This window comes from Triticum urartu, chromosome 2, assembly GCF_003073215.2.
Source record: "Triticum urartu cultivar G1812 chromosome 2, Tu2.1, whole genome shotgun sequence".
NCBI lineage: Eukaryota > Viridiplantae > Streptophyta > Magnoliopsida > Poales > Poaceae > Triticum > Triticum urartu.
The window spans coordinates 30,796,553-30,816,009 of record NC_053023.1 but is presented as its reverse complement, the minus strand read 5'-3'; the positions used below and the strand labels follow the sequence as shown (position 1 = coordinate 30,816,009).

General features: G+C 47.5%; 1 protein-coding gene and 1 pseudogene across 1 annotated transcript; both read left to right on the top strand.

Moving 5' to 3' along the window:
* The first annotated feature begins 7,886 nt into the window (after positions 1-7,886).
* On the top strand, positions 7,887-9,073 carry LOC125540829 (two-component response regulator ORR42-like). Its single transcript, XM_048704373.1, has 3 exons — positions 7,887-7,956; positions 8,422-8,643; positions 8,743-9,073. The coding sequence occupies exons 2-3, from the start codon at positions 8,428-8,430 to the stop codon at positions 8,929-8,931; spliced, it is 405 nt and encodes a 134-aa protein (XP_048560330.1). The 5' UTR covers positions 7,887-7,956; positions 8,422-8,427; the 3' UTR covers positions 8,932-9,073.
* A 7,537-nt stretch (positions 9,074-16,610) lies between these two features.
* Positions 16,611-17,122, top strand: LOC125540827 (annotated as a pseudogene).
* The last annotated feature ends 2,335 nt before the right edge of the window (positions 17,123-19,457 follow it).

The window sequence follows — 19,457 nt, the reverse complement described above, 5'->3', positions numbered from 1 at the left end:
ATTCTGCTGAAAACAGCGTCAGTTCGGATTAGTTCCATTCAAATCATGCAAGTTAGAGTCCAAAACAAGGGCAAAAGTGTTTGGAAAAGTAGATACGACGAAGACGTATCAGCAACATTCTTCTTGTAGACGTTGTTGGGCCACCAAGTGCAGAGATTTGTAGGACAGTAGCAAATTTCCCTCAAGTGGATGACCTAAGATTTATCAATCCGTGGGAGGCGTAGGATGAAGATGGTCTCTCTCAAACAACCCTGCAACCAAATAACAAAGAGTCTCTTGTGTCCCCAACACACCCAATACAATGGTAAATTGTATAGGTGCACTAGTTCGGCGAAGAGATGGTGATACAAGTGCAATATGGATGGTAGATATAGGTTTTTGTAATCTGAAAATATAAAAACAGCAAGGTAACAAGCGATAAAAGTGAGCGTAAATGGTATTGCAATGCGTTGAAACAAGGCCTAGGGTTCATACTTTCACTAGTGCAAGTTCTCTCAACAATAATAACATAATTGTATCATATAACTACCCCTCAACATGCAACAAAGAGTCACTCCAAAGTCACTAATAGAGGAGAATAAACGAAGAGATTATTGTAGGTACGGAACCAGCTCAAAGTTATTCTTTCTGATCGACCTATTCAAGAGTCTGTAGTAAAATAACACGAAGATATTCTTTCCGTTCAATCTATCATAGAGTTCGTACTAGAATAACACCTTAAGATAGAAATCAACCAAAACCCTAATGTCACCTAGATACTCCAATGTCACCTCAAGTATCCGTGGGTATGATTATATGATATGCATCAAACAATCTCAGATTCATCTATTCAACCAACACACAGAACTTCAAAGAGTGCCCCAAAGTTTCTACCGGAGAGTCAAGACGAAAACGTGTGCCAACCCCTATGCACAAGTTCACGGAACTCGCAAGTTGATGACCAAAACATACATCAAGTGGATCACGTGATATCCCATTGTCACCACAGATAAGCAGATGCAAGACATACATCAAGTGTTCTCAAATCCTTAAAGACTCAATCCAATAAGATCACTTCAAAGGGAAAAATCAATCCATTACAAGAGAGTAGAGGGGGACAAACATCATAAGATCCAACTATAATAGCAAAGCTCGCGGTACATCAAGATCGTACCATCTCAAGAACACAAGAGAGAGAGAGAGATCAAACACATAGCTACTGGTACATCCTTCAGCCCCGAGGGTGAACTGCTCCCTCCACGTCATGGAGAGCGCCGGGATGATGAAGATGGCCACCGGTAAGGGATCCCTCCTCCGGCTGGGTGCCGGAACAGAGTCCCGATTGGTTTTTGGTTGCTACAGAGGCTTGCGGCGGCGGAACTCCCGATCTATTCTGTTCCCCGATGTTTTTAGGTTATATGGATATATATAGGCGAAAGAAGTCAGTCAGGGGAGCCACGAGGGGCCCACGAGGGTGGAGGGCGCGCCCAGGAGGGGTAGGCGCGCCCCCTGCCTTGTGGCCTCCTCGGTGATTTCTTGACGTCCACTCCAAGTCCTCTGGATCACGTTTGTTCCAAAAATAACTCTCCCGAAGGTTTCATTCCGTTTGGACTTTGTTTGATATTCCTTTTCTGCGAAACACTTAAATAGGCAAAAAACATCAATTAGGGCCGGGCCTCCGGTTAATAGGTTAGTCCCCAAAATAATATAAAAGTGTATAAATAAGCCCATGAAACATCCAAAACAGAATATATAATAGCATGGAGCAATCAAAAATTATAGATACGTTGGAGACGTATCAGTGCGTGAGTCAACGCGTGTGTGCGTGTGGCTGCGTGGGTTAGCTAACGAGGGCTCAGGCGGAGAGGACCGCGTCGGGCGCGCAGCATGGCCGTGGCGATCGTCTGCTTGCGCGATCGGAGCGCGCGAGCCGGAGCGCGTGGGGCGTGGCGAGTGGTAGGTGGGCGTATTCGAGCGCGGCCCGGCGTGTCGGAGCTCACGGGTATAAAACCCTCTCCACCCCTGTGTAATCGCTGAGGAGAGCGAGTTCGAGCTCGAGGTGAAATACAGAAAAGCCGTACGTGCGGCCGGCGTTCGTGCGCCGGAAATTTTTTCCGTGTTCTTCTTCCTCCTCTCCGAGTGTCTCCTGTGATCGCCGTCGAGTGCTGCAGCCCGTGGCCAACAAACGAATTGATCAAAAAAGGAGCGAAGCTTGCTACGGAAATGGAGAAGTAAAGTTAGTTTAGGGATCTATTATCTCGTTGAGGAGGTCCTTCTTGAACCTAGATCTCTCCGGTGTCTATATAAACCGGAGGGCTAGGTCCGTAGATAACAATCATCATAATCATAGTCATACAGGCTAGACTTCTAGGGTTTTAGCCATTACGATCTCGTGGTAGATCAACTCTTGTAATACTCATATTCATAAAAATCAATCAAGCAGGAAGTAGGGTATTACCTCCATAGAGAGGGCCCGAACCTGGGTAAAAATTGTTTCACCTGTCTCCTGTTACCATCGACCTTAGACGCACAATTTGGGACCCCCTACCCGAGATCCGCCAGTTTTGACACCGATAGCGGTCGTTCGTGCGCCGAAAAATTCTCTGTGTTCTTCTTCCTCCTCTCCGAGCTTGTCTTCGGTGATCGCCGTCGAGTGTCGCAGCCTGTGGCGCCAACATTTGGTATCAGAGCGAGGTGAGGGAGCTCGTCGACGGCGATGGCAATTATGCCGCACGGCGGAGGCGCGGGCTCGGTGTCGATGTCGATGCCGCTGCTCACGTCGGACAACTACATGGCGTGGGCGATCAAGGCGCAGGCGATCCTCGATGCCCACACGCTGTGGGAGGCGGTGGCGCCAGCGGGCAACACGGCGGTGAACACGAAGAAGTGCAAGACGGCGTGCACGATGATCCTCGGTGGGCTGCCGCAGGATGTGCTGCTGTCGGTGGCGATGATGCTCACCACCACAGAGGTATGGGACTCTCTGAAGGTGAGGTTCATCAGCGCCGATCGGGTGTGGGCGGCCCGGCTGGCGACGCTCTGCGGCGAGTTCGATCGCTTGAAGATGGCGGACGGCGAGGGGCTGGACGCGTATGCAGGGAGGTTGCCTGCGTTGACAGCGCGATACGCGAACCTCGGGGAGAAGCTGGGCGACGCGGCGCACGTGAAGAAGCTCCTGGACACCGTCCTCGAACGCTTGTTCCCCGTCGCGGCCGGCATTCAGCAGTTCTGCAACATCGATGAGATGGCATTCGATGAGGCGCTCGGGCGGCTGCGTGCGTTTGATGAGCGGATGTGGCGCCATGGACAAGACGGCGGCGAGCGCGGGGGTGATCATCTCCTCCTAACCATGGCGTAGTGGCGGGCGCGGGAGCGCAGAAGGGCGCGCGTGGGAGCGGTGCTCGGGACGACGACGACGGGCGGAGCATGGCGTCGAGCAACGACGGCAACAGACGCGTGCGCCGCTACAAGTGCAGCGAGTGCGGCCATTTCAAGCGGGACTGCCCCCAGCTGCGGAGGGAGCCGGCAACGGAGCGCACGTTGCTGGCGGACGTCGGCATTGAGGACGTCGGCCTAGCGCCGCTACAAGTGCGGCGAGTGCGGCCATTTCAAGCGGGACTGCCCCCAACTGCGGAGGGAGCCGGCAACGGAGCGCGCGTTGCTGGCGGACGTCGGCATCGAGGACGTCGGCCTCCTCTAGGCCGTGGCTTAGGGGGTGAAATGTAGGAAATAAGCCACGGCGGGCCTGAGAGCGTGCGCATGCGTGTGCATGTCCTGGTCGCGTTTGGTCCGGCCCGTGGCGGGCTCGGGTGTGTGCGTGTGTGCCCGAGTGTAGGTATGCATGTGTGTGTGATGTCTACTACGCAACCTTATTCTTGTAGACGTTGTTGGGCCTCCAAGTGTAGAAGTTTGTAGGACAGTAGCAAATTTCTCTCAAGTGGATGACCTAAGGTTTATCAATCCGTGGGAGGCGTAGGATGAAGATGGTGTCTCTCAAACAACCCTGGAACCAAATAATAAAGGGTCTCTTGTGTCCCCAACACACCCAATACAATGGTAAATTGTATAGGTGCACTAGTTCGGCGAAGAGATGGTGATACAAGTGCAATATGGATGGTAGATATAGGTTTTTGTAATCTGAAAATATAAAAACAGCAAGGTAACAAGTGATAAAAGTGAGCGTAAACGGTATTGCAATGCGTTGAAACAAGGCCTAGGGTTCATACTTTCACTCATGCAAGTTCTCTCAACAATAATAACATAATTGGATCATATAACTACCCCTCAACATGCAACAAAGAGTCACTCCAAAGTCACTAATAGAGGAGAACAAACAAAGAGATTATTGTAGGGTACGAAATCACCTCAAAGTTATTCTTTCTGATCGATCTATTCAAGAGTCCGTAGTAAAATAACACGAAGCTATTCTTTTCGTTCAATCTATCATAGAGTTCATACTACAATAACACCTTAAGATACAAATCAACCAAAACCCTAATGTCACCTAGATACTTCAATGTCACCTCAAGTACCCGTGGGTATGATTATACGATATGCATCAAACAATCTCAGATTCATCTATTCAACAAACACATAGAACTTCAAAGAGTGCCCCAAAGTTTCTACCGGAGAGTCAAGAAGAAAACGTGTGCCAACCCCTATGCATAAGTTCACGGAACTCGCAAGTTGATCACCAAAACATACATCAAGTGGATCACGTGATATCCCATTGTCACCACAGATAAGCACATGCAAGACATACATCAAGTGTTCTCAAATCCTTAAAGACTCAATCCGATAAGATCACTTCAAAGTGAAAACTCAATCCATTACAAGAGAGTAGAGGGGGAGAAACATCATAAGATCCAACTATAATAGCAAAGCTCGTGGTACATCAAGATCGTACCATCTCAAGAACACGAGAGAGAGAGAGAGATATCAAACACATAGCTACTGGCACATACCCTCAGCCCAGAGGTTGAACTACTCCCTCCTCGTCATGGAGAGTGCCGGGATGATGAAGATGGCCACCGGTGAGGGATCCTCCCTCCGGTAGGGTGCCGGAACAGGGTCCCGATTGGTTTTTGGTGGCTACAGAGGCTTGCAGCGGCGGAACTCCCGATCTATTCTGTTCCCGATGTTTTTAGGGTATATGGATATATATAGGCGAAAGAAGTTGGTCAGGGGGCCACAAGGGTGGAGGGCGCGCCCAGGGGGGTAGGCGCGCGCCCTGCCTCGTGGCCTCCTCGGTGATTTCTTGACGTCCACTCCAAGTCATCTGGATCACGTTTGTTTCAAAAGTAACTCTCCCGAAAGTATCATTCCGTTTGGACTCCGTTTCATATTCCTTTTCTGCGAAACACTGAAATAGGCAAAAAAAAAGCAATTGGGGCTGGGCCTCCGGTTAATAGGTTAGTCCCAAAAATAATATAAAAGTGTATAAATAAGCCCATTAAACATCCAAAACAGAATATATAATAGCATGGAGCAATCAAAAATTATAGATACATTGGAGACGTATCAGTGTGCGAGCCAGCACGTGTGTGCGTGGCTGCGTAGGTTAGCTAACGAGGGATCAGGGGGAGAGGACCGCGTCGGGCGCGCAACATGGCCGCGGCGATCGTCTGCATGCGCGATCGGAGTGCGAGAGCCGGAGCGCGCTGGGCGTGACAAGTGGTAGGTGGGCATATTCGAGCACGGCCCGACGTGTCAGAGCTCGCGGGTATAAAACCCTCTCCACCCCTCTGTAATCGCTGTGGAGATTGAGTTCGAGCTCAAGGTGAAATACAGAAAATACGTACGTGCGGCCGACGTTCGTGCGCCGGAAAAATTCCCCGTGTTCTTCTTCCTCCTCTCCGAGTGTGTCTCCTGTGATCGCTGTCGAGTGCTGCAGCCTCGTGGCGCCAACAAATGAATTGATCAAAAAAGGAGCGAAGCTTGCTATGGAAATGGAGAAGTAAAGTTAGTTTAGGGATCTATTATCTCGTTGAGGAGATCCTTCTTGAACAACCAAGGAGCACCACGAGCGAGGTAGGGCTTGGGGCTGCCCCAAATAGCCTTCGACCATCTATGTCACTATATCTGGCCTCTACTTTAACTATTATTACTGGAATGAAAAATACACTACATAGGTACAAAGAATAGTAATCCTTGATTTTTCTTTGCATCGCATAATCGAATATTACAAAGGAGAACACAAAGCTTAAGTACGTAAAATATGGATTGTGACTGACGCGGGTGGGGGGGGGGGGCTATTGACTGTTGAGTCAGCAGTCAGCAGTTAGGTTGACTAGTCAAACCTGACCAATGGGACCCACTGGTCAGCGGGGTTTTGTCAGCATTTTAATTAGTTCAATTAACTATAATTAGGAGGTGGGGCCTAGTGGTTAGTGACAAGGGTTAATTTATAGGGTATTATTTAAACTAAGTAAATGCTAATATGGGGGCCGTGTGTGAGTGACATATTACACTTTTTGTTAGTGCTAAAGACGTTCCTGGTAGGCCGGGCCCACGTGTCAGTGACTCAGGACAGTCCAAAGGCGGTGCCGCGCCGGCGGTACAACTCCGGCGACCACAAGAATGGTGGTGGGGCTCGAGATTGCGTCTCTAGCGACCATTTTGCGCACAGAGGACGCATTTGAATCAGAGAAGCGGCGAGCGTGCAACGGTGGCATCGGTTCAACTGGAGATGGTCGGAGTTAGCATTGGCGTTAAGGCGAGGCGGCGGTTGGAGCTTGGGGTGGACGTTGGCGAGGCTGCGGAGGACGACAAGGTGAACGGACGGCGGCGTTGGGTTCCTAGGAGCTTCAGGAGCTCAATGTGGTGCTCGAATGCAAGCTTCGAAAGTAGTGGCTGTGGCGGTGATGCGGATGGTGGCAACGAGCACGGTCAATGGCCAGGGAGCTAGCTAGCTAGGGGGCGCACATGAGCAGAAAGATAGAGAGGAAAGACGATGGGGCTCATAGTGAGACTATAGAGGTGCAAAGCGGGTTGGCGATGCTCTGGTCGGTGAGCAGCGAGCGGCATGACAGAGCTTGACGACGACGTCGATTCTGGCGATGCAGGGGCTCCTGACTTGAGCTCGTGGCCGCACGCGACGTTGACGACGACGACGAAGATCCTAGATATGAACTCAGATGAGGAGGAGCTCGGTGGCCACGCGAAGGGGCATCATTAGGGTGAATTCTCTATAGCTTAATTATAGGGGCGTTACAATACATGTAGTATGATAGTGACATGATGTTGACACTTGAACAAATCTTGAAAATACCACTTGGATCCCCTCTTAATAGTGCCGGATCCTTGTAACTCAAAATTTATATAAAGGAGTCTACACTTCTTCTCTGTTGTCATCTTCTTGAGTCATATCTTGTTTGATGTGTCCATGATCCCTACATAATGATGCCAAGAAGACTAATATCATGTGTATTCACTTAGCAAATATAATTAGTCTCATGTATGTATTTTGTCATCAACATCAAAATTTGATTTAAGAGCATGATTGCACTTTCACATTTGCTCATTAAATATATAATCAGAACTTCTTATTGGTTCCATTTTGATTAAAGATGCATAAAATCACATAATGACCATCAAGAACATCATCTAAATTAATACCGTCTAGCCGCTGGGCCAGGCCCAGCCTGGACAGAGGCCGGCCATGTCTTTGCTGGTGAACCATAGCCGGGGTATAGAACCGAGCGGCAAGAGGTAGATTCGGTGGGGACACGAGTCATTAATAACAAAATATTCGCGACCAATATTGATTTCTCCATTTATACTTGGGCGAAGATCGGTGCGGATTTTCTACGCTTGTGAAGGCGGTGGAGATAGGTTGTCCATTGGCCACACGTACCTTTTCCCATCTATAAATACCTTGTCGTACGAGGCATACCAGCACCCAACCACCAGACTATCTAGTGGGAAGAGTAGGAAGATCCCCAATCTCCTCCAGCACCATCTGGCTCTAACCATCAGGTACATGTTCCATTATTTGTTTCCCTGCCTTGTTTTATCATTAGGCTTCTGGTGCTTTTAGTTTCATCATGAGGCTTCTGGTGCTTTTAGTGTCCATGATTTACATCCATGAGAATGTTAGAGGTGGATCTATAATAGTATAGGGTGGAAGTATTCATATTAATTTGATCTATTAATCAATATCTTCATGATTGTTGTTCTTAGCACCCATCTATATGCATTTATATATTATTGCTGGCATGTTGATGTTATCTTGGCGCATCGGTTTTTTCAGTCCTGTCATTGTTTCATTTGAAATAGACAATTTTGTTTCATTGTGTTATGCGATGTTTAAACTATGAGTTTAGTAATATATTAAGATTTTGCTAGTTGATTCTTTTCAAGAATAACAATGTGCTTGCAAGTACTAATATGGCATGCATGGATCAAGAAAAAAATATATTCATGTGTTTGTAATTCATTTAGGTGATCATGGAGCTCAAGGCCAAAGGATCCACCTCTATCAAGGCACTACTTGTAGAGGACATTGGAGTTTGTAGGTTGGTCCTCTCAACAATTCTGCTCAGACTTCACTGTGAGGTTATTCTAGCCATGAATGGGAAGGAAGCTGTTGATTTGTTCCTTGCGGGGAAAAAGTTTGACATTGTTTTGTTCGATAAGAATATGCCTATCATGACTGGTCCAGAGGTACTTAATTCTATATCACTGTATATGCAAGTATTTGGCATATATATATATATATATATAATATATATATATATATATAATTTTTATATTGCTCGACAGGCAATTGTGAAGATTCGTGCTATGGGGGAAACTAATGTGAAGATGGTTGGGGTTTCTGCCGATAACCATGCCATGGAGGCGTTCATGAGTGCTGGTGCTGATTTATTTGTGCCCAAACCAATGAGGATGGAGGCTCTTGGCCCTATCATTCAGGAGGTCATCAACAAGAAGAAGAGTGAGATGGTCTAGCGCAATTCATCTTGCTTAAGTGGTGGAGGAAATAATAATGCATAACTTTTCGATCTATGTCTGCTTCAGTCTCCGTTGTTGTGTTGCTTTTTCAAATGTATCATTTGATTTCGAGAACTTCATGTTAATGGCAAATCATCATTATCCATAATAATAAAGTACCTATGATATATTGGATCGATATGATCTATAGGTCTTTATGTTTTTGGCCAAGGCTTCTCACTAACTCAGGTTTCATGTTGTGAGTCATGCACCATTTTGAGAGGAAAATTATTTGACTATCAATATTTTTTAACTGTTATATTGTCCGGACTACTAGTTAATGGTCAGTGTGGCGTATCCAATTAATGACCGCTATTAGTAATCCATCACTGATCCTTTATAATAAAATATTGGCAAACACCCACATATCTCTGCCATGTCCATATAAGTTAAATTAACTTGCCAAGCATCCATCCATCTGCTTGAGAAAGGTTTCACTACTAGTGCGTCTACGGATTGCAGCAAGGTTCAAAGACCCCTTATTCGAAATCCTAGCATTTATGGTATTACCACATTTATTTCCCGACCTTTCTCCTCTTGCAACATAAGCAAGCACAAACTTGACATTTGGCCCTAGCCCCGCCATTCAGCCTCCTTGGTGTTGACGAGTTATACATTTAAAATTTTACAATCTACTATGAGGTTCTCGAAGGAAGTACAGAGGAGCGTTGTGTCGTCTCCTAATTCCAATGATTGAGATTAACACGCCATACATCCAATCGGGTTCACGCAGAAGAAAGAGGGCACGTGCGAGCTGCATATACGATGTAGGAAATAAGCCACGGCAGGGCTGAGAGCATGCGCGTGTGTGTGCATGCGCTGGTCGCGTCAGGTCCGGCCCGTGGCGGGCTCGGGTGTGCGCGCGCGTGTCCAAGTGTAGCTGTGCATGTGTGTGCGAGTCAGTGCGTGTGTGTGCGCGTGGCTACGTGGGTTAGCTAGCGAGGGATAGGGGGGAGGACTGCGTCAGGCGCGCAGCATGGTCGCGGCGATCGTGTGCGTGCGCGATCGGAGCGCGCAAGCCAGAGCGCCCGGGACGTGGCGAGTGGCAGGTGGGCGCGTTCGAGCGTGGCTCGGCGTGTCAGAGCTTGCGGGTATAAAACCCTCTCCACCCTTGTGTAATCGGTAAGGAGATCAAGTTCGAGCTTGAGGTGAAATACAGAAAAGCCGTACGTACGGCGGGCGTTCGTGCGCCGAAAAAATTCTCTGTGTTCCTCTTGCTCCTCTCCGAGCGTGTCTCTGGTGATCGCCGTCGAGTGCTGCAGCCCGTGGCGCCAATATTTGGTATCAGAGTGAGGTGAGGGAGCTTGTCGACAGCGATGGCGATCGTGCCGCACGGCGGAGGCGCGGGCTCGGTGTCGATGGCGATGCCGATGCTCACGTCGGACAACTACACGGTGTGGGCGATCAAGGCGCAGGCAATTCTCGATGCCCACACGGTGTGGGAGGCGGTGGCGCCGGCGGGCGACCCGGCGGTGAACGCGAAGAAGTGCAAGACGGCGCGCGCGATGATCCTCGGTGGGCTGTTGCAGGATGTGCTTTTGTCGGTGGCGGCGAAGCTCACCGCCACAGAGGTATGGGACTCTCTGAAGGTGAGGTTCGTCGGCGCCGATCGAGTGCGGGCGGCCCGGCTGGTGACGCTTCACGGCGAGTTCGATCGCCTGAAGATGGCGGACGGCGAGGGGCTGGACGTGTATGTAGGGAGGTTGGCGGCGATGATGGCGCGGTATGCGGACCTCGGGGAGACGCTGGGCGACGCGGCGCTCGTGAAGAAGCTCCTGGACACCGTCCGCGAACGCTTGTTCCACGTCGTCGCAGGCATTGAGCTGTTCTGTAACGTCGACGAGATGGCATTTGACGAGGCGCTCGGGCGGCTGCGCGCGCTTGATGAGCGGACGCGGCGGCGTGGACAAGATGGTGGCGGGCACGGGGGTGATCAACTCCTCCTGACCATGGCACAGTGGCGGGCGCGGGAGCGGCAGCAGGGCGGCGCTCGGGACGACGACGACGGACGGAGCATGGCGTCGGGCAACGACGGCAACAGATGCGGGCGCTGCTACAAGTGCGGCGAGCGCTGCCATTTCAAGCGGGACTGCCCCCAGCTATGGAGGGAACTGGTGGCGGAGCGCGCGTTGCTACCGGACGTCAGCGTCGAGGACGCCGGCCTCCTCTAGGTCGTGGCTTAGGGGGTGAAATGTAGGAAATAAGCCACGACGGGGTTGAGAGTGTGCGCGTGTGTGTGCATGCGCTGGTCGCGTCAGGTCCGGCCCGTGAGGGGCTCGGTGTGTGTGCGTGCGTGCCTGAGTGTAGGTGTGTGTGTGTGCGCGTGGCTGCGTGGATTAGCTAGCGAGGGATCAGGGGGAGAGGACCGCGTCGGGCGCGCAGCATGGCCGCGGCGATCGTGTGCGTGCGCGATCGGAGCGCGTGAGCCAGAGCACGCGGGATGTGGCGAGTGGCAGGTGGGCGCGCTCGAGCGCGGCCCGGCGTGTCGGAGCTCGCGGGTATAAAACCCTCTCCACCCTTGTGTAATTGCTAAGGTCATCGAGTTCGAGCTCGAGGTGAAATAGAGAAAAGCCGCACGTGCGGCGGGCGTTGGTGCACCGGAAAAATTCTCGGTGTTCTTCCTCCTCTCCGAGGGTGTCTCCGGTCATCACCGTCGAGTGCCGCAGCCCGTGGCGCCAACAAACGAATTGATCAAAAAAGGTGCGAAGCTTGCTACGGAAATGGAGAAATTTGTTTAGGGATCTATTATCTCGTTGAGGAGGTCCTTCATGGACAACCAAGGAGCACCACGAGCGAGGTAGGGCTTGGGGCTGCCCCAAATAACCTTCGACCATCTATGTCACTACATCTGGCCTCTACTTGAACTATTACTACTGGAATGAAAAATACACTACATATGTACAAAGAATAGTAATCCTTAATTTTCCTTTGCATAGCATAATCGAATATTACAAAGGAGAACACGAAGCTTACATAGACATGATAACCACGTGCATAAATCGGTAACTATGAATTGTGACTGACAGGTGGGGCATATTGACTGTTGAGTCAGCAGTCAACAGTCAGGTTGACTAGTCAAACCTGACCAATGAGACCCACTGGTCAGAGGGGTTTAGTCAGCATTTTAATTAGTTTAATTAACTATAACTTGGAGGCGGGGCCTAGTGGTCAGTTAAAAGGGTTAACTAATAGGGTATTATTAAAGTTAAGTAAATGCTAATATGGGGGCGTGTGTGAGTGACATATTACACTTTTTGTTAGTGCTAATGACGTTCCTGGTAGGCCAGGCCCACGTGTCAGTGACTCGGGATAGTCCAAACGCGGTGGCGCGCCGGCGGTAGAGCTCCGGCGACCACAAGAACGATGGTGGGGCTCGGGATTGCGTCTCTAGCGACCATTTTGCGCACGGAGGACGCATTTGAATCAGAGAAGTGGCGAGCGTGCAACGGTGGCATCGGTTCATCTGGAGATGGTCGGAGTTGGCATTGGTGTTAAGGCGAGGCGGCGGTTGGAGCTTGGGGTTGACTCTGGCGAGGCTGCGGAGGACGACAAGGCGAACGGACGGCGGCGTTGGGTTCCTAGGAGCTCCAGGAGCTCGATGTGGTGCTCGAATGCAAGCTTGGAAAGTAGTGGCTGCGGCGGTGATGCGGATGGTGGCAACGAGCACCGTCAATGGCCAGGGAGCTAGATAGTGGGCGCACGCGAGCAGAAAGATAGAGGTGAAAGACGACGGGGCTCATATTGAGACTATAGAGGTGCAAAACGGGTTGGCGAGGCTCTGGTCGGTGAGCAGCGAGCGGTGCGACAGAGCTTGAAGACAATGTCGATTCCAGCGATGTAGGGGCTCCTGAGTTGAGCTCGTGGCCGTAGGCGACATGGGCGACGACAACGAAGCTCCTAGACATGAACTCTGACGAGGAGGAGCTGGGTGGCCACGCGAAGGAGGTCGTTCCTGGTGAAGGCAAAGTCGGGTTCGCGTGGGAGAAAATAAAAGCGGCGCGAAGGGGGAAGATGGTGAGCTCGGGTTCAATAGGTGGCTGTAGGGGTCCTATAGGCGCCGTAGGGAGGTTTGGATGGCCGGCATGTGGCCATCCTGGCCATGGGTTGCCGCATGGAGTTCACCTCGCCTTTGTGAACTGTGGTAGGGGATAACCTGGGTGGGCTGGGCCAGGCCACACTATGCAGTGATGGCCCAAGTGCAGAGTGGGTCTTTGTTGTTTTTCGTTTCTTTTTTTTATGCTTATACTTTCTTTACTAATTTGCATTTTCTTTTAATACCAAATGCTTTTAGTTGTAGATGAAACTTGTCACATAAATAGTAGGCAATGTTTTGAGCTAGCCCACCAAGTTTCAATTTATTTTGAAATTTTTAAATATTTTCTAAAATTGAAATGGATCAATTTAATGTTGATGGTTCTGTTTAAATGGTATTAAGGGCATTTAAATATTTCAAATGGTGGTGGTTTCTTCATGACAATTACTAAGTGAATATTTGCAATTGTTTTACTATTTGAAGAAATATTAATTTGACATGCAATTTGAATTTGAATTTGAGTTTGATTTTTTTATCAAGGGGCAATAAGCATAGCAAAATAATATGGCCGGGCATCATTAGGGTGAATTCACTATAGCTTAATTATAGGGGCGTTACAGTACCTGTAGTATGATAGTGACATGATGCTGACACTTGAACAAATCTTGAACATACCACTTGGATCCCCTCTTAATATTGCGGGATCCTTGTAATTCAAAATTTATATAAAAGAGTCTACACTTCTTCTCTGTTGTCATCTTCTTCAGTCATATCTCGTTTGATGTGTCCATGATTCCTACATAATGATGCCAAGGAGACTAATATCATGTGTATTCACTTAGCAAACATAATTAGCCTCATGTATGTATTGTGTCATCAACATCAAAATTTGATTAAGAGCATGATTGCACTTTCACATTTTCTCATTAAATCTATAATCAAAACTTCTTATTGGTTCCATTTTGATTAGAGATGCATAAAATCACATAATGACCATCAAGAACATCAGCTAAATTAATACCATCTAGCCACTCGGCCAGGGCCTAGCCTGGACAGAGGCCGGCCATGTCTTTGTTGGCGAACCGTCGCCGGGGTAGATCCGAGCGGCAAGAGGTAGATTCGGTACCTGCATGCGACGCGGAGTCATTGCCATGGTTGTGCGAACCGGTACCCTGTCAATCCATGGCAGGGCGCAATCACATGCGTCCGGATTCGCCAAATCCGGTAGCCGCGTGCGCCAAATCCCGCGGCCACAGATATAGCAGTTGACCACCGGTGCAGGGGTGAGAGAGGCACATATCCGACCGTTGTGCTATGGTCAGCTGGGCTAGACTGTGACACAGTGAGTCAGTGAGGTGGCCGAGAAAATGGCGCCGGCGGCTATAGTGGGGGTGGGGCGAGGGGGAGGGGAGCAGGAGAAGAAAAAGGGAGAACCATGTCCCCAACGGGCGGGCTAGGGGAGGACAAGGGCACGCGTCGCACTCGTCCGCCCGTGTCCTTTTAGATGCAAACGCGGCCCAAATTTGGATCGTGAGTGGTTTGAAAGCGGACAGAAAAAGGACATTTGTCCATTTGCTCCCGCGCGTTGGGTCGTATTTTGTGTCTGTTTAGCCCCAAACGGACGCGGCCAGACTAGTTGGAGTCGTGCATTGGAGTTGGCCTTAGATGGCTAGGTACTTTCTACGGCAACAAGCCTACCCGAGGTTCAAGTTCTACACACCGCATGGGTGCTCAAATATTTTCTATATTTAGTTCAGTATTTCTTACATTATTATTTCAATGCAATGACTTGGACTTTTACAATGAAGTGCTTGTGGTGGCATTGTCAATCTCAACATCTGTTGACTCAACATCACATTGCCGCTCCTAGTGGTAGGTATATGTGTTCGCCTTCATAGGAGGGGGGCGGGGGGGGGGGGGGGGGGGTGTGTTGTGAGTTTATGCGTTGTAACTCGTCTCTCAAAATAAAATATTAACTATAGTATATTGGCCAACATTCGAAATTTGGAACTATAACTCATGCAACTTCTAGTAACTTGGTGACATATAGTTTAATACATGAACTTAGATATGAAACATTAAGTTGCATATAAACATCAATCGAAAATATTTATGTGGGGACATGAGTCATGATACATCTCCGTCATATCTACTTTTCCTAACGCTTTTCCTCTTATTTTAGACTCTAATTTGCATGATTTGAATAAATACTAACCCGGACTGACAATATTTTCAGCAGAACTACCATGGTGTTGTTTTTGTGCAGAAATAAAAGTTGTCGGATTGGAACGAAAGTTGCGAGGAATTTTTATATGAGATAATTTCTGGAGCCAAGAACCACCGGAGGGGGGCACCTGGGTGGGCACAACCTACCAGGGGCCCCCCCTCCAGGCACGCTCAGGTGGGTTGTCCCCACCTGGTGGCCCCACAGACCCTGAAACAACGCCATAAAATCCTATTTTTCCAGGAAAAAATCAGGGAGGAAGAATTTGTTGGGGAACGTAGTATTTCAAAAAAATTACCTACAATCACGCAAGATCTATCTAGGAGATGCATAGCAACGAGCGGGGAGAGTGTGTCCATGTACCCTCGTAGACCGAAAGCGGAAGCGTTTAGTAACGCGGTTGATGTAGTCGAACGTCTTCACGATCCAACCGATCCAAGTACCGAGCGTACGGCACCTCCGTGTTCAGCACACGTTCAGCACGATGACACCCCTCGAGCTCTTGATCTAGTTGAGGACGAGAGAGAGTTCCGTCAGCACAACGGCGTGGTGACGGTGATGATGAAGTTATGACGCAGGGCTTCGCCTAAGCACTAAAACAATATGACTGAGGTGTTAACTGTGGAGGGGGGCACCGCACACGGCTAGGAACAATTGATGTGTCTTCTAGGGGTGCCCTCCCCACGTATATAAAGGAGGGAGAGGGAGGGAGGCAGCCTAGGGCGCGCCCAAGTAGGAGGAATCCTACTTGGGCCCCTAGTCCAATTCGCCCCCCCTACCATATTTGGACAAGTGGGGAAGGAAGGAGGGGGGAGAGGAAGGAAGTAGGAGTCCTACTTCATACTTTCCTTTTCCTCCTCTCCTTTCCATTTCTCCCCACGTGGCTGGCCCTATAGGGGGCGCACTAGCCCCTTGTGGGCTGGTGTGTTCCCTTACTTGGCCCATTAAGCCCGTATCTTTGCCGGGGGTTGCCCGGAACCGCATCTGGTGACCCGGTATCACTCAGAACACTTCCGGTGTCCAAATACCATCGTCATATATATGAATCTTTACCTCTCAACCATTTCGAGAATCCTCGTCATGTCCTTGATCTCATCCGGGACTCCGAACAAACTTCGATCATCAAATCACATAACTCATAATACAAATCGTCATCGAACGTTAAGCGTGCGGACCCTACGGGTTCGAGAACTATGTAGACATGACTGAGACACATCTCCGGTCAACAACCAATAGCGGAACCTGGATGCTCATATTGTCTCCTACATATTCTATGAAGATCTTTATCGGTCAACCCGCATAACAACATACTTTGTTCCCTTTGTCATCGGTATGTTACTTGCTCAAGATTCGATCTTCGGTATCATCATTTAGGTGATCATGGAGCTCAAGGCCAAAGGACCCACCTTTATCAAGGTACTACTTATAGAGGACATTGGAGTTTGTAGGTTGGTCCTCTCAACAATTCTGCTCAAACTTCACTGTGAGGTTACTCTAGCCATGAATGGGAAGGAAGTTGTTGATTTGTTCCTTGCAGGGAAAAAGTTTGGCATTGTTTTGTTCGATAAGAATATGCCCATCATGACTGGTCCAGAGGTACTTAATTCTATATCATTGTATATGAAAGTATTTGGCATGTATATATATAAATAAAATCCTCTTATTTACAAAAAATACAATATAATATCTATATTGCTCGACAGGCAATTGTGAAGATTCGTGCTACGGGGTAAACTGATGTGAAGATGGTTGGGGTTTCTGCCGATGACCATGCCATGGAGGCGTTCATGAGTGCTGGTACTGATTTATTTGTGCCCAAACCAATGAGGATGGATGCTCTTGGCCCTATCATTCAGGAGGTCATCAACAAGAAGAATAATGACATGGTCTAGCGCAATTCATCTTTCTTAAGTGGTGGAGGAAACAATAATGTATAACTTTTTGATGTATGTTTGCTTCAGTCTCCGTTGTTGTGTTGCTTGTTCAAATGTATCATTTGATTTCGAGAACTTCATGTTAGACCATTGTAAACTTTGCATGCATGGCACAATCGATTGTTCTCTCTCATTGTTTCTTTTGAAATAGACAATTTTGTTTCATTGTGTTATGCGATGTGTAAACTATGAGTTTAGTAAAATATTATGATTTTGCTAGTTGATTCTTTTCAAGAATAGCAATGTGCTTTCAAGTACTAATATGGCATACTTAGATCAAGAATAGAATATATTCATGTGTTTGTAATTCGTTTAGGTGATCATGCAGCTCAAGGGCAAAGGACCCACCTCTATCAAGGCACTACTTGTAGAGGAAATTGAAGTTTCTAGGTTGGTCCTCTCAACAATTCTTCTCAGACTTCACTCTGAGGTTACTCTAGCCATGAATGGGAAGGAAGTTGTTGATTTGTTACTTGAGGGGAAATAGTTTGACATTGTTTTGTTTGATTAGAATATGCCCATCATGACTGGTCCAGAGGTACTTAATTCTATATCATTGTATATGCAAGTCTTTGGCATGTATTTATATAAATATAATCCTCTTATTTACAAAAAAAATAGACAATATAATATTATTATTGCTCGACATGCAATTGTGAAGATTCATGCTATGGGGGAAACTGGTGTGAAGATGGTTGGGGTTTCTATCGATGATCATGCCATGGAGGCATTCATGAGTGCTGGTGCTGATTTGTTTGTTCCCAAACCAATGAGGATGGATGCTCTTGGCCCTATCATTCAGGAGGCCATCAACAAGAAGAAGAATGACATGGTCTAGCGCAATTCATCTTGCTTAAGTGATGTAGGAAATAATAATGTATAACTTTTCGATCTATGTTTGCTTCAGTCTCTGTTGTTGTGTTGCTTGTTCAAATGTATCATTTGATTTCGAGAACTTCATGTTAATAGAAAGACATCATTATCCATAATAATAAGGTGATTATGATATATTGGGCTGATATAATCTATAGGTCTTTCTGTTTTTGGCCAAGGCTTCTCACTAACTCAGGTTTCATGTTGTGAGTCGTGTACCCTTTTGAGAGGAAAATGATTCGAATATCAATATTTTGTAACTTCTATATGATCCGGATTACCCTTTAATGGTCAATGTGGTGTATCCAATTAATGACCGCTATCATTAATCCATCACTGGTCCTTTATATAAAACTATTGGCATACACCCCCATATCTCTGCCATGTCCATGTAAGTCAAATTAACTTGCCATGCACCCATCCATCTGCTTCATAAAGGTTTCACTAGTAGTGCGTCTACGGATTGCAGCAAGGATCAAAGACCCCTTATTCGAAATCCTAGCATTTATGGCAATACCACATTTATTTCCCGATCTTTCTCCTCTTGCAACATCAGCAAGCACAAACTTGACATTTGGCTCTAGCCCTGCCATTCAGCCTCCCTGGTGTCGACGAGTTATACACTTAGAACCACGCAAGACGTTGTGAATAGCACCTACACACAAAAGAATAAATACTCTCACCCAACGCGATCAAAGGGGTTGTAAATCCCCTCGGCGGTAAATTGCAAGGATCAAGTCTGATAATGATAGATAGATAAAAAACACAAAATAAAGGAACGGAAAATAAATTGTAGCAAAGTATTTTTGAATTTTAATATATGATAAAGGTAGACCCGGGGGTCATAGTTTTCACTAGAGGCTTCTCTCTCGAACAAAAAGCATACAGTGGGTAAACAAATTACTGTTGGGCAATTGATCGAAAGCGCATATTTATGAAGATATCAAGGCAATGATCATGTACATAGGCATCATGCCCGAGACAAGTAGACTGACTCCTGCCTGCATCTACTATTATTACTCCACACATTAACTGCTATCCAACATGTATCTAGAGTATTATGTTCGTAAAGAACGTAGTAATGCCTTAAGCAAGATGACATGATGTAGATAAAATAAATCCAATCAATATGAATAAACCCCGTTGTTTTTGAAGGAAATATGCCCTAGAGGCAATAATAAAGTTATTATTTATTTCCTTATAATCATGATAAATGTTTATTATTCATGCTGGAATTGTATTAACCGGAAACATAATACATGTGTGAATACATAGACAAACAAAGTGTCACTAGTATGCCTCTACTTGACTAGCTCGTTAATCAAAGATGGTTATGTTTCCTGACCATGAACAATGAGTTGTTATTTGATTAACGAGGTCACATCATTAGTTGAATGATCTGATTGACATGACCCATTCC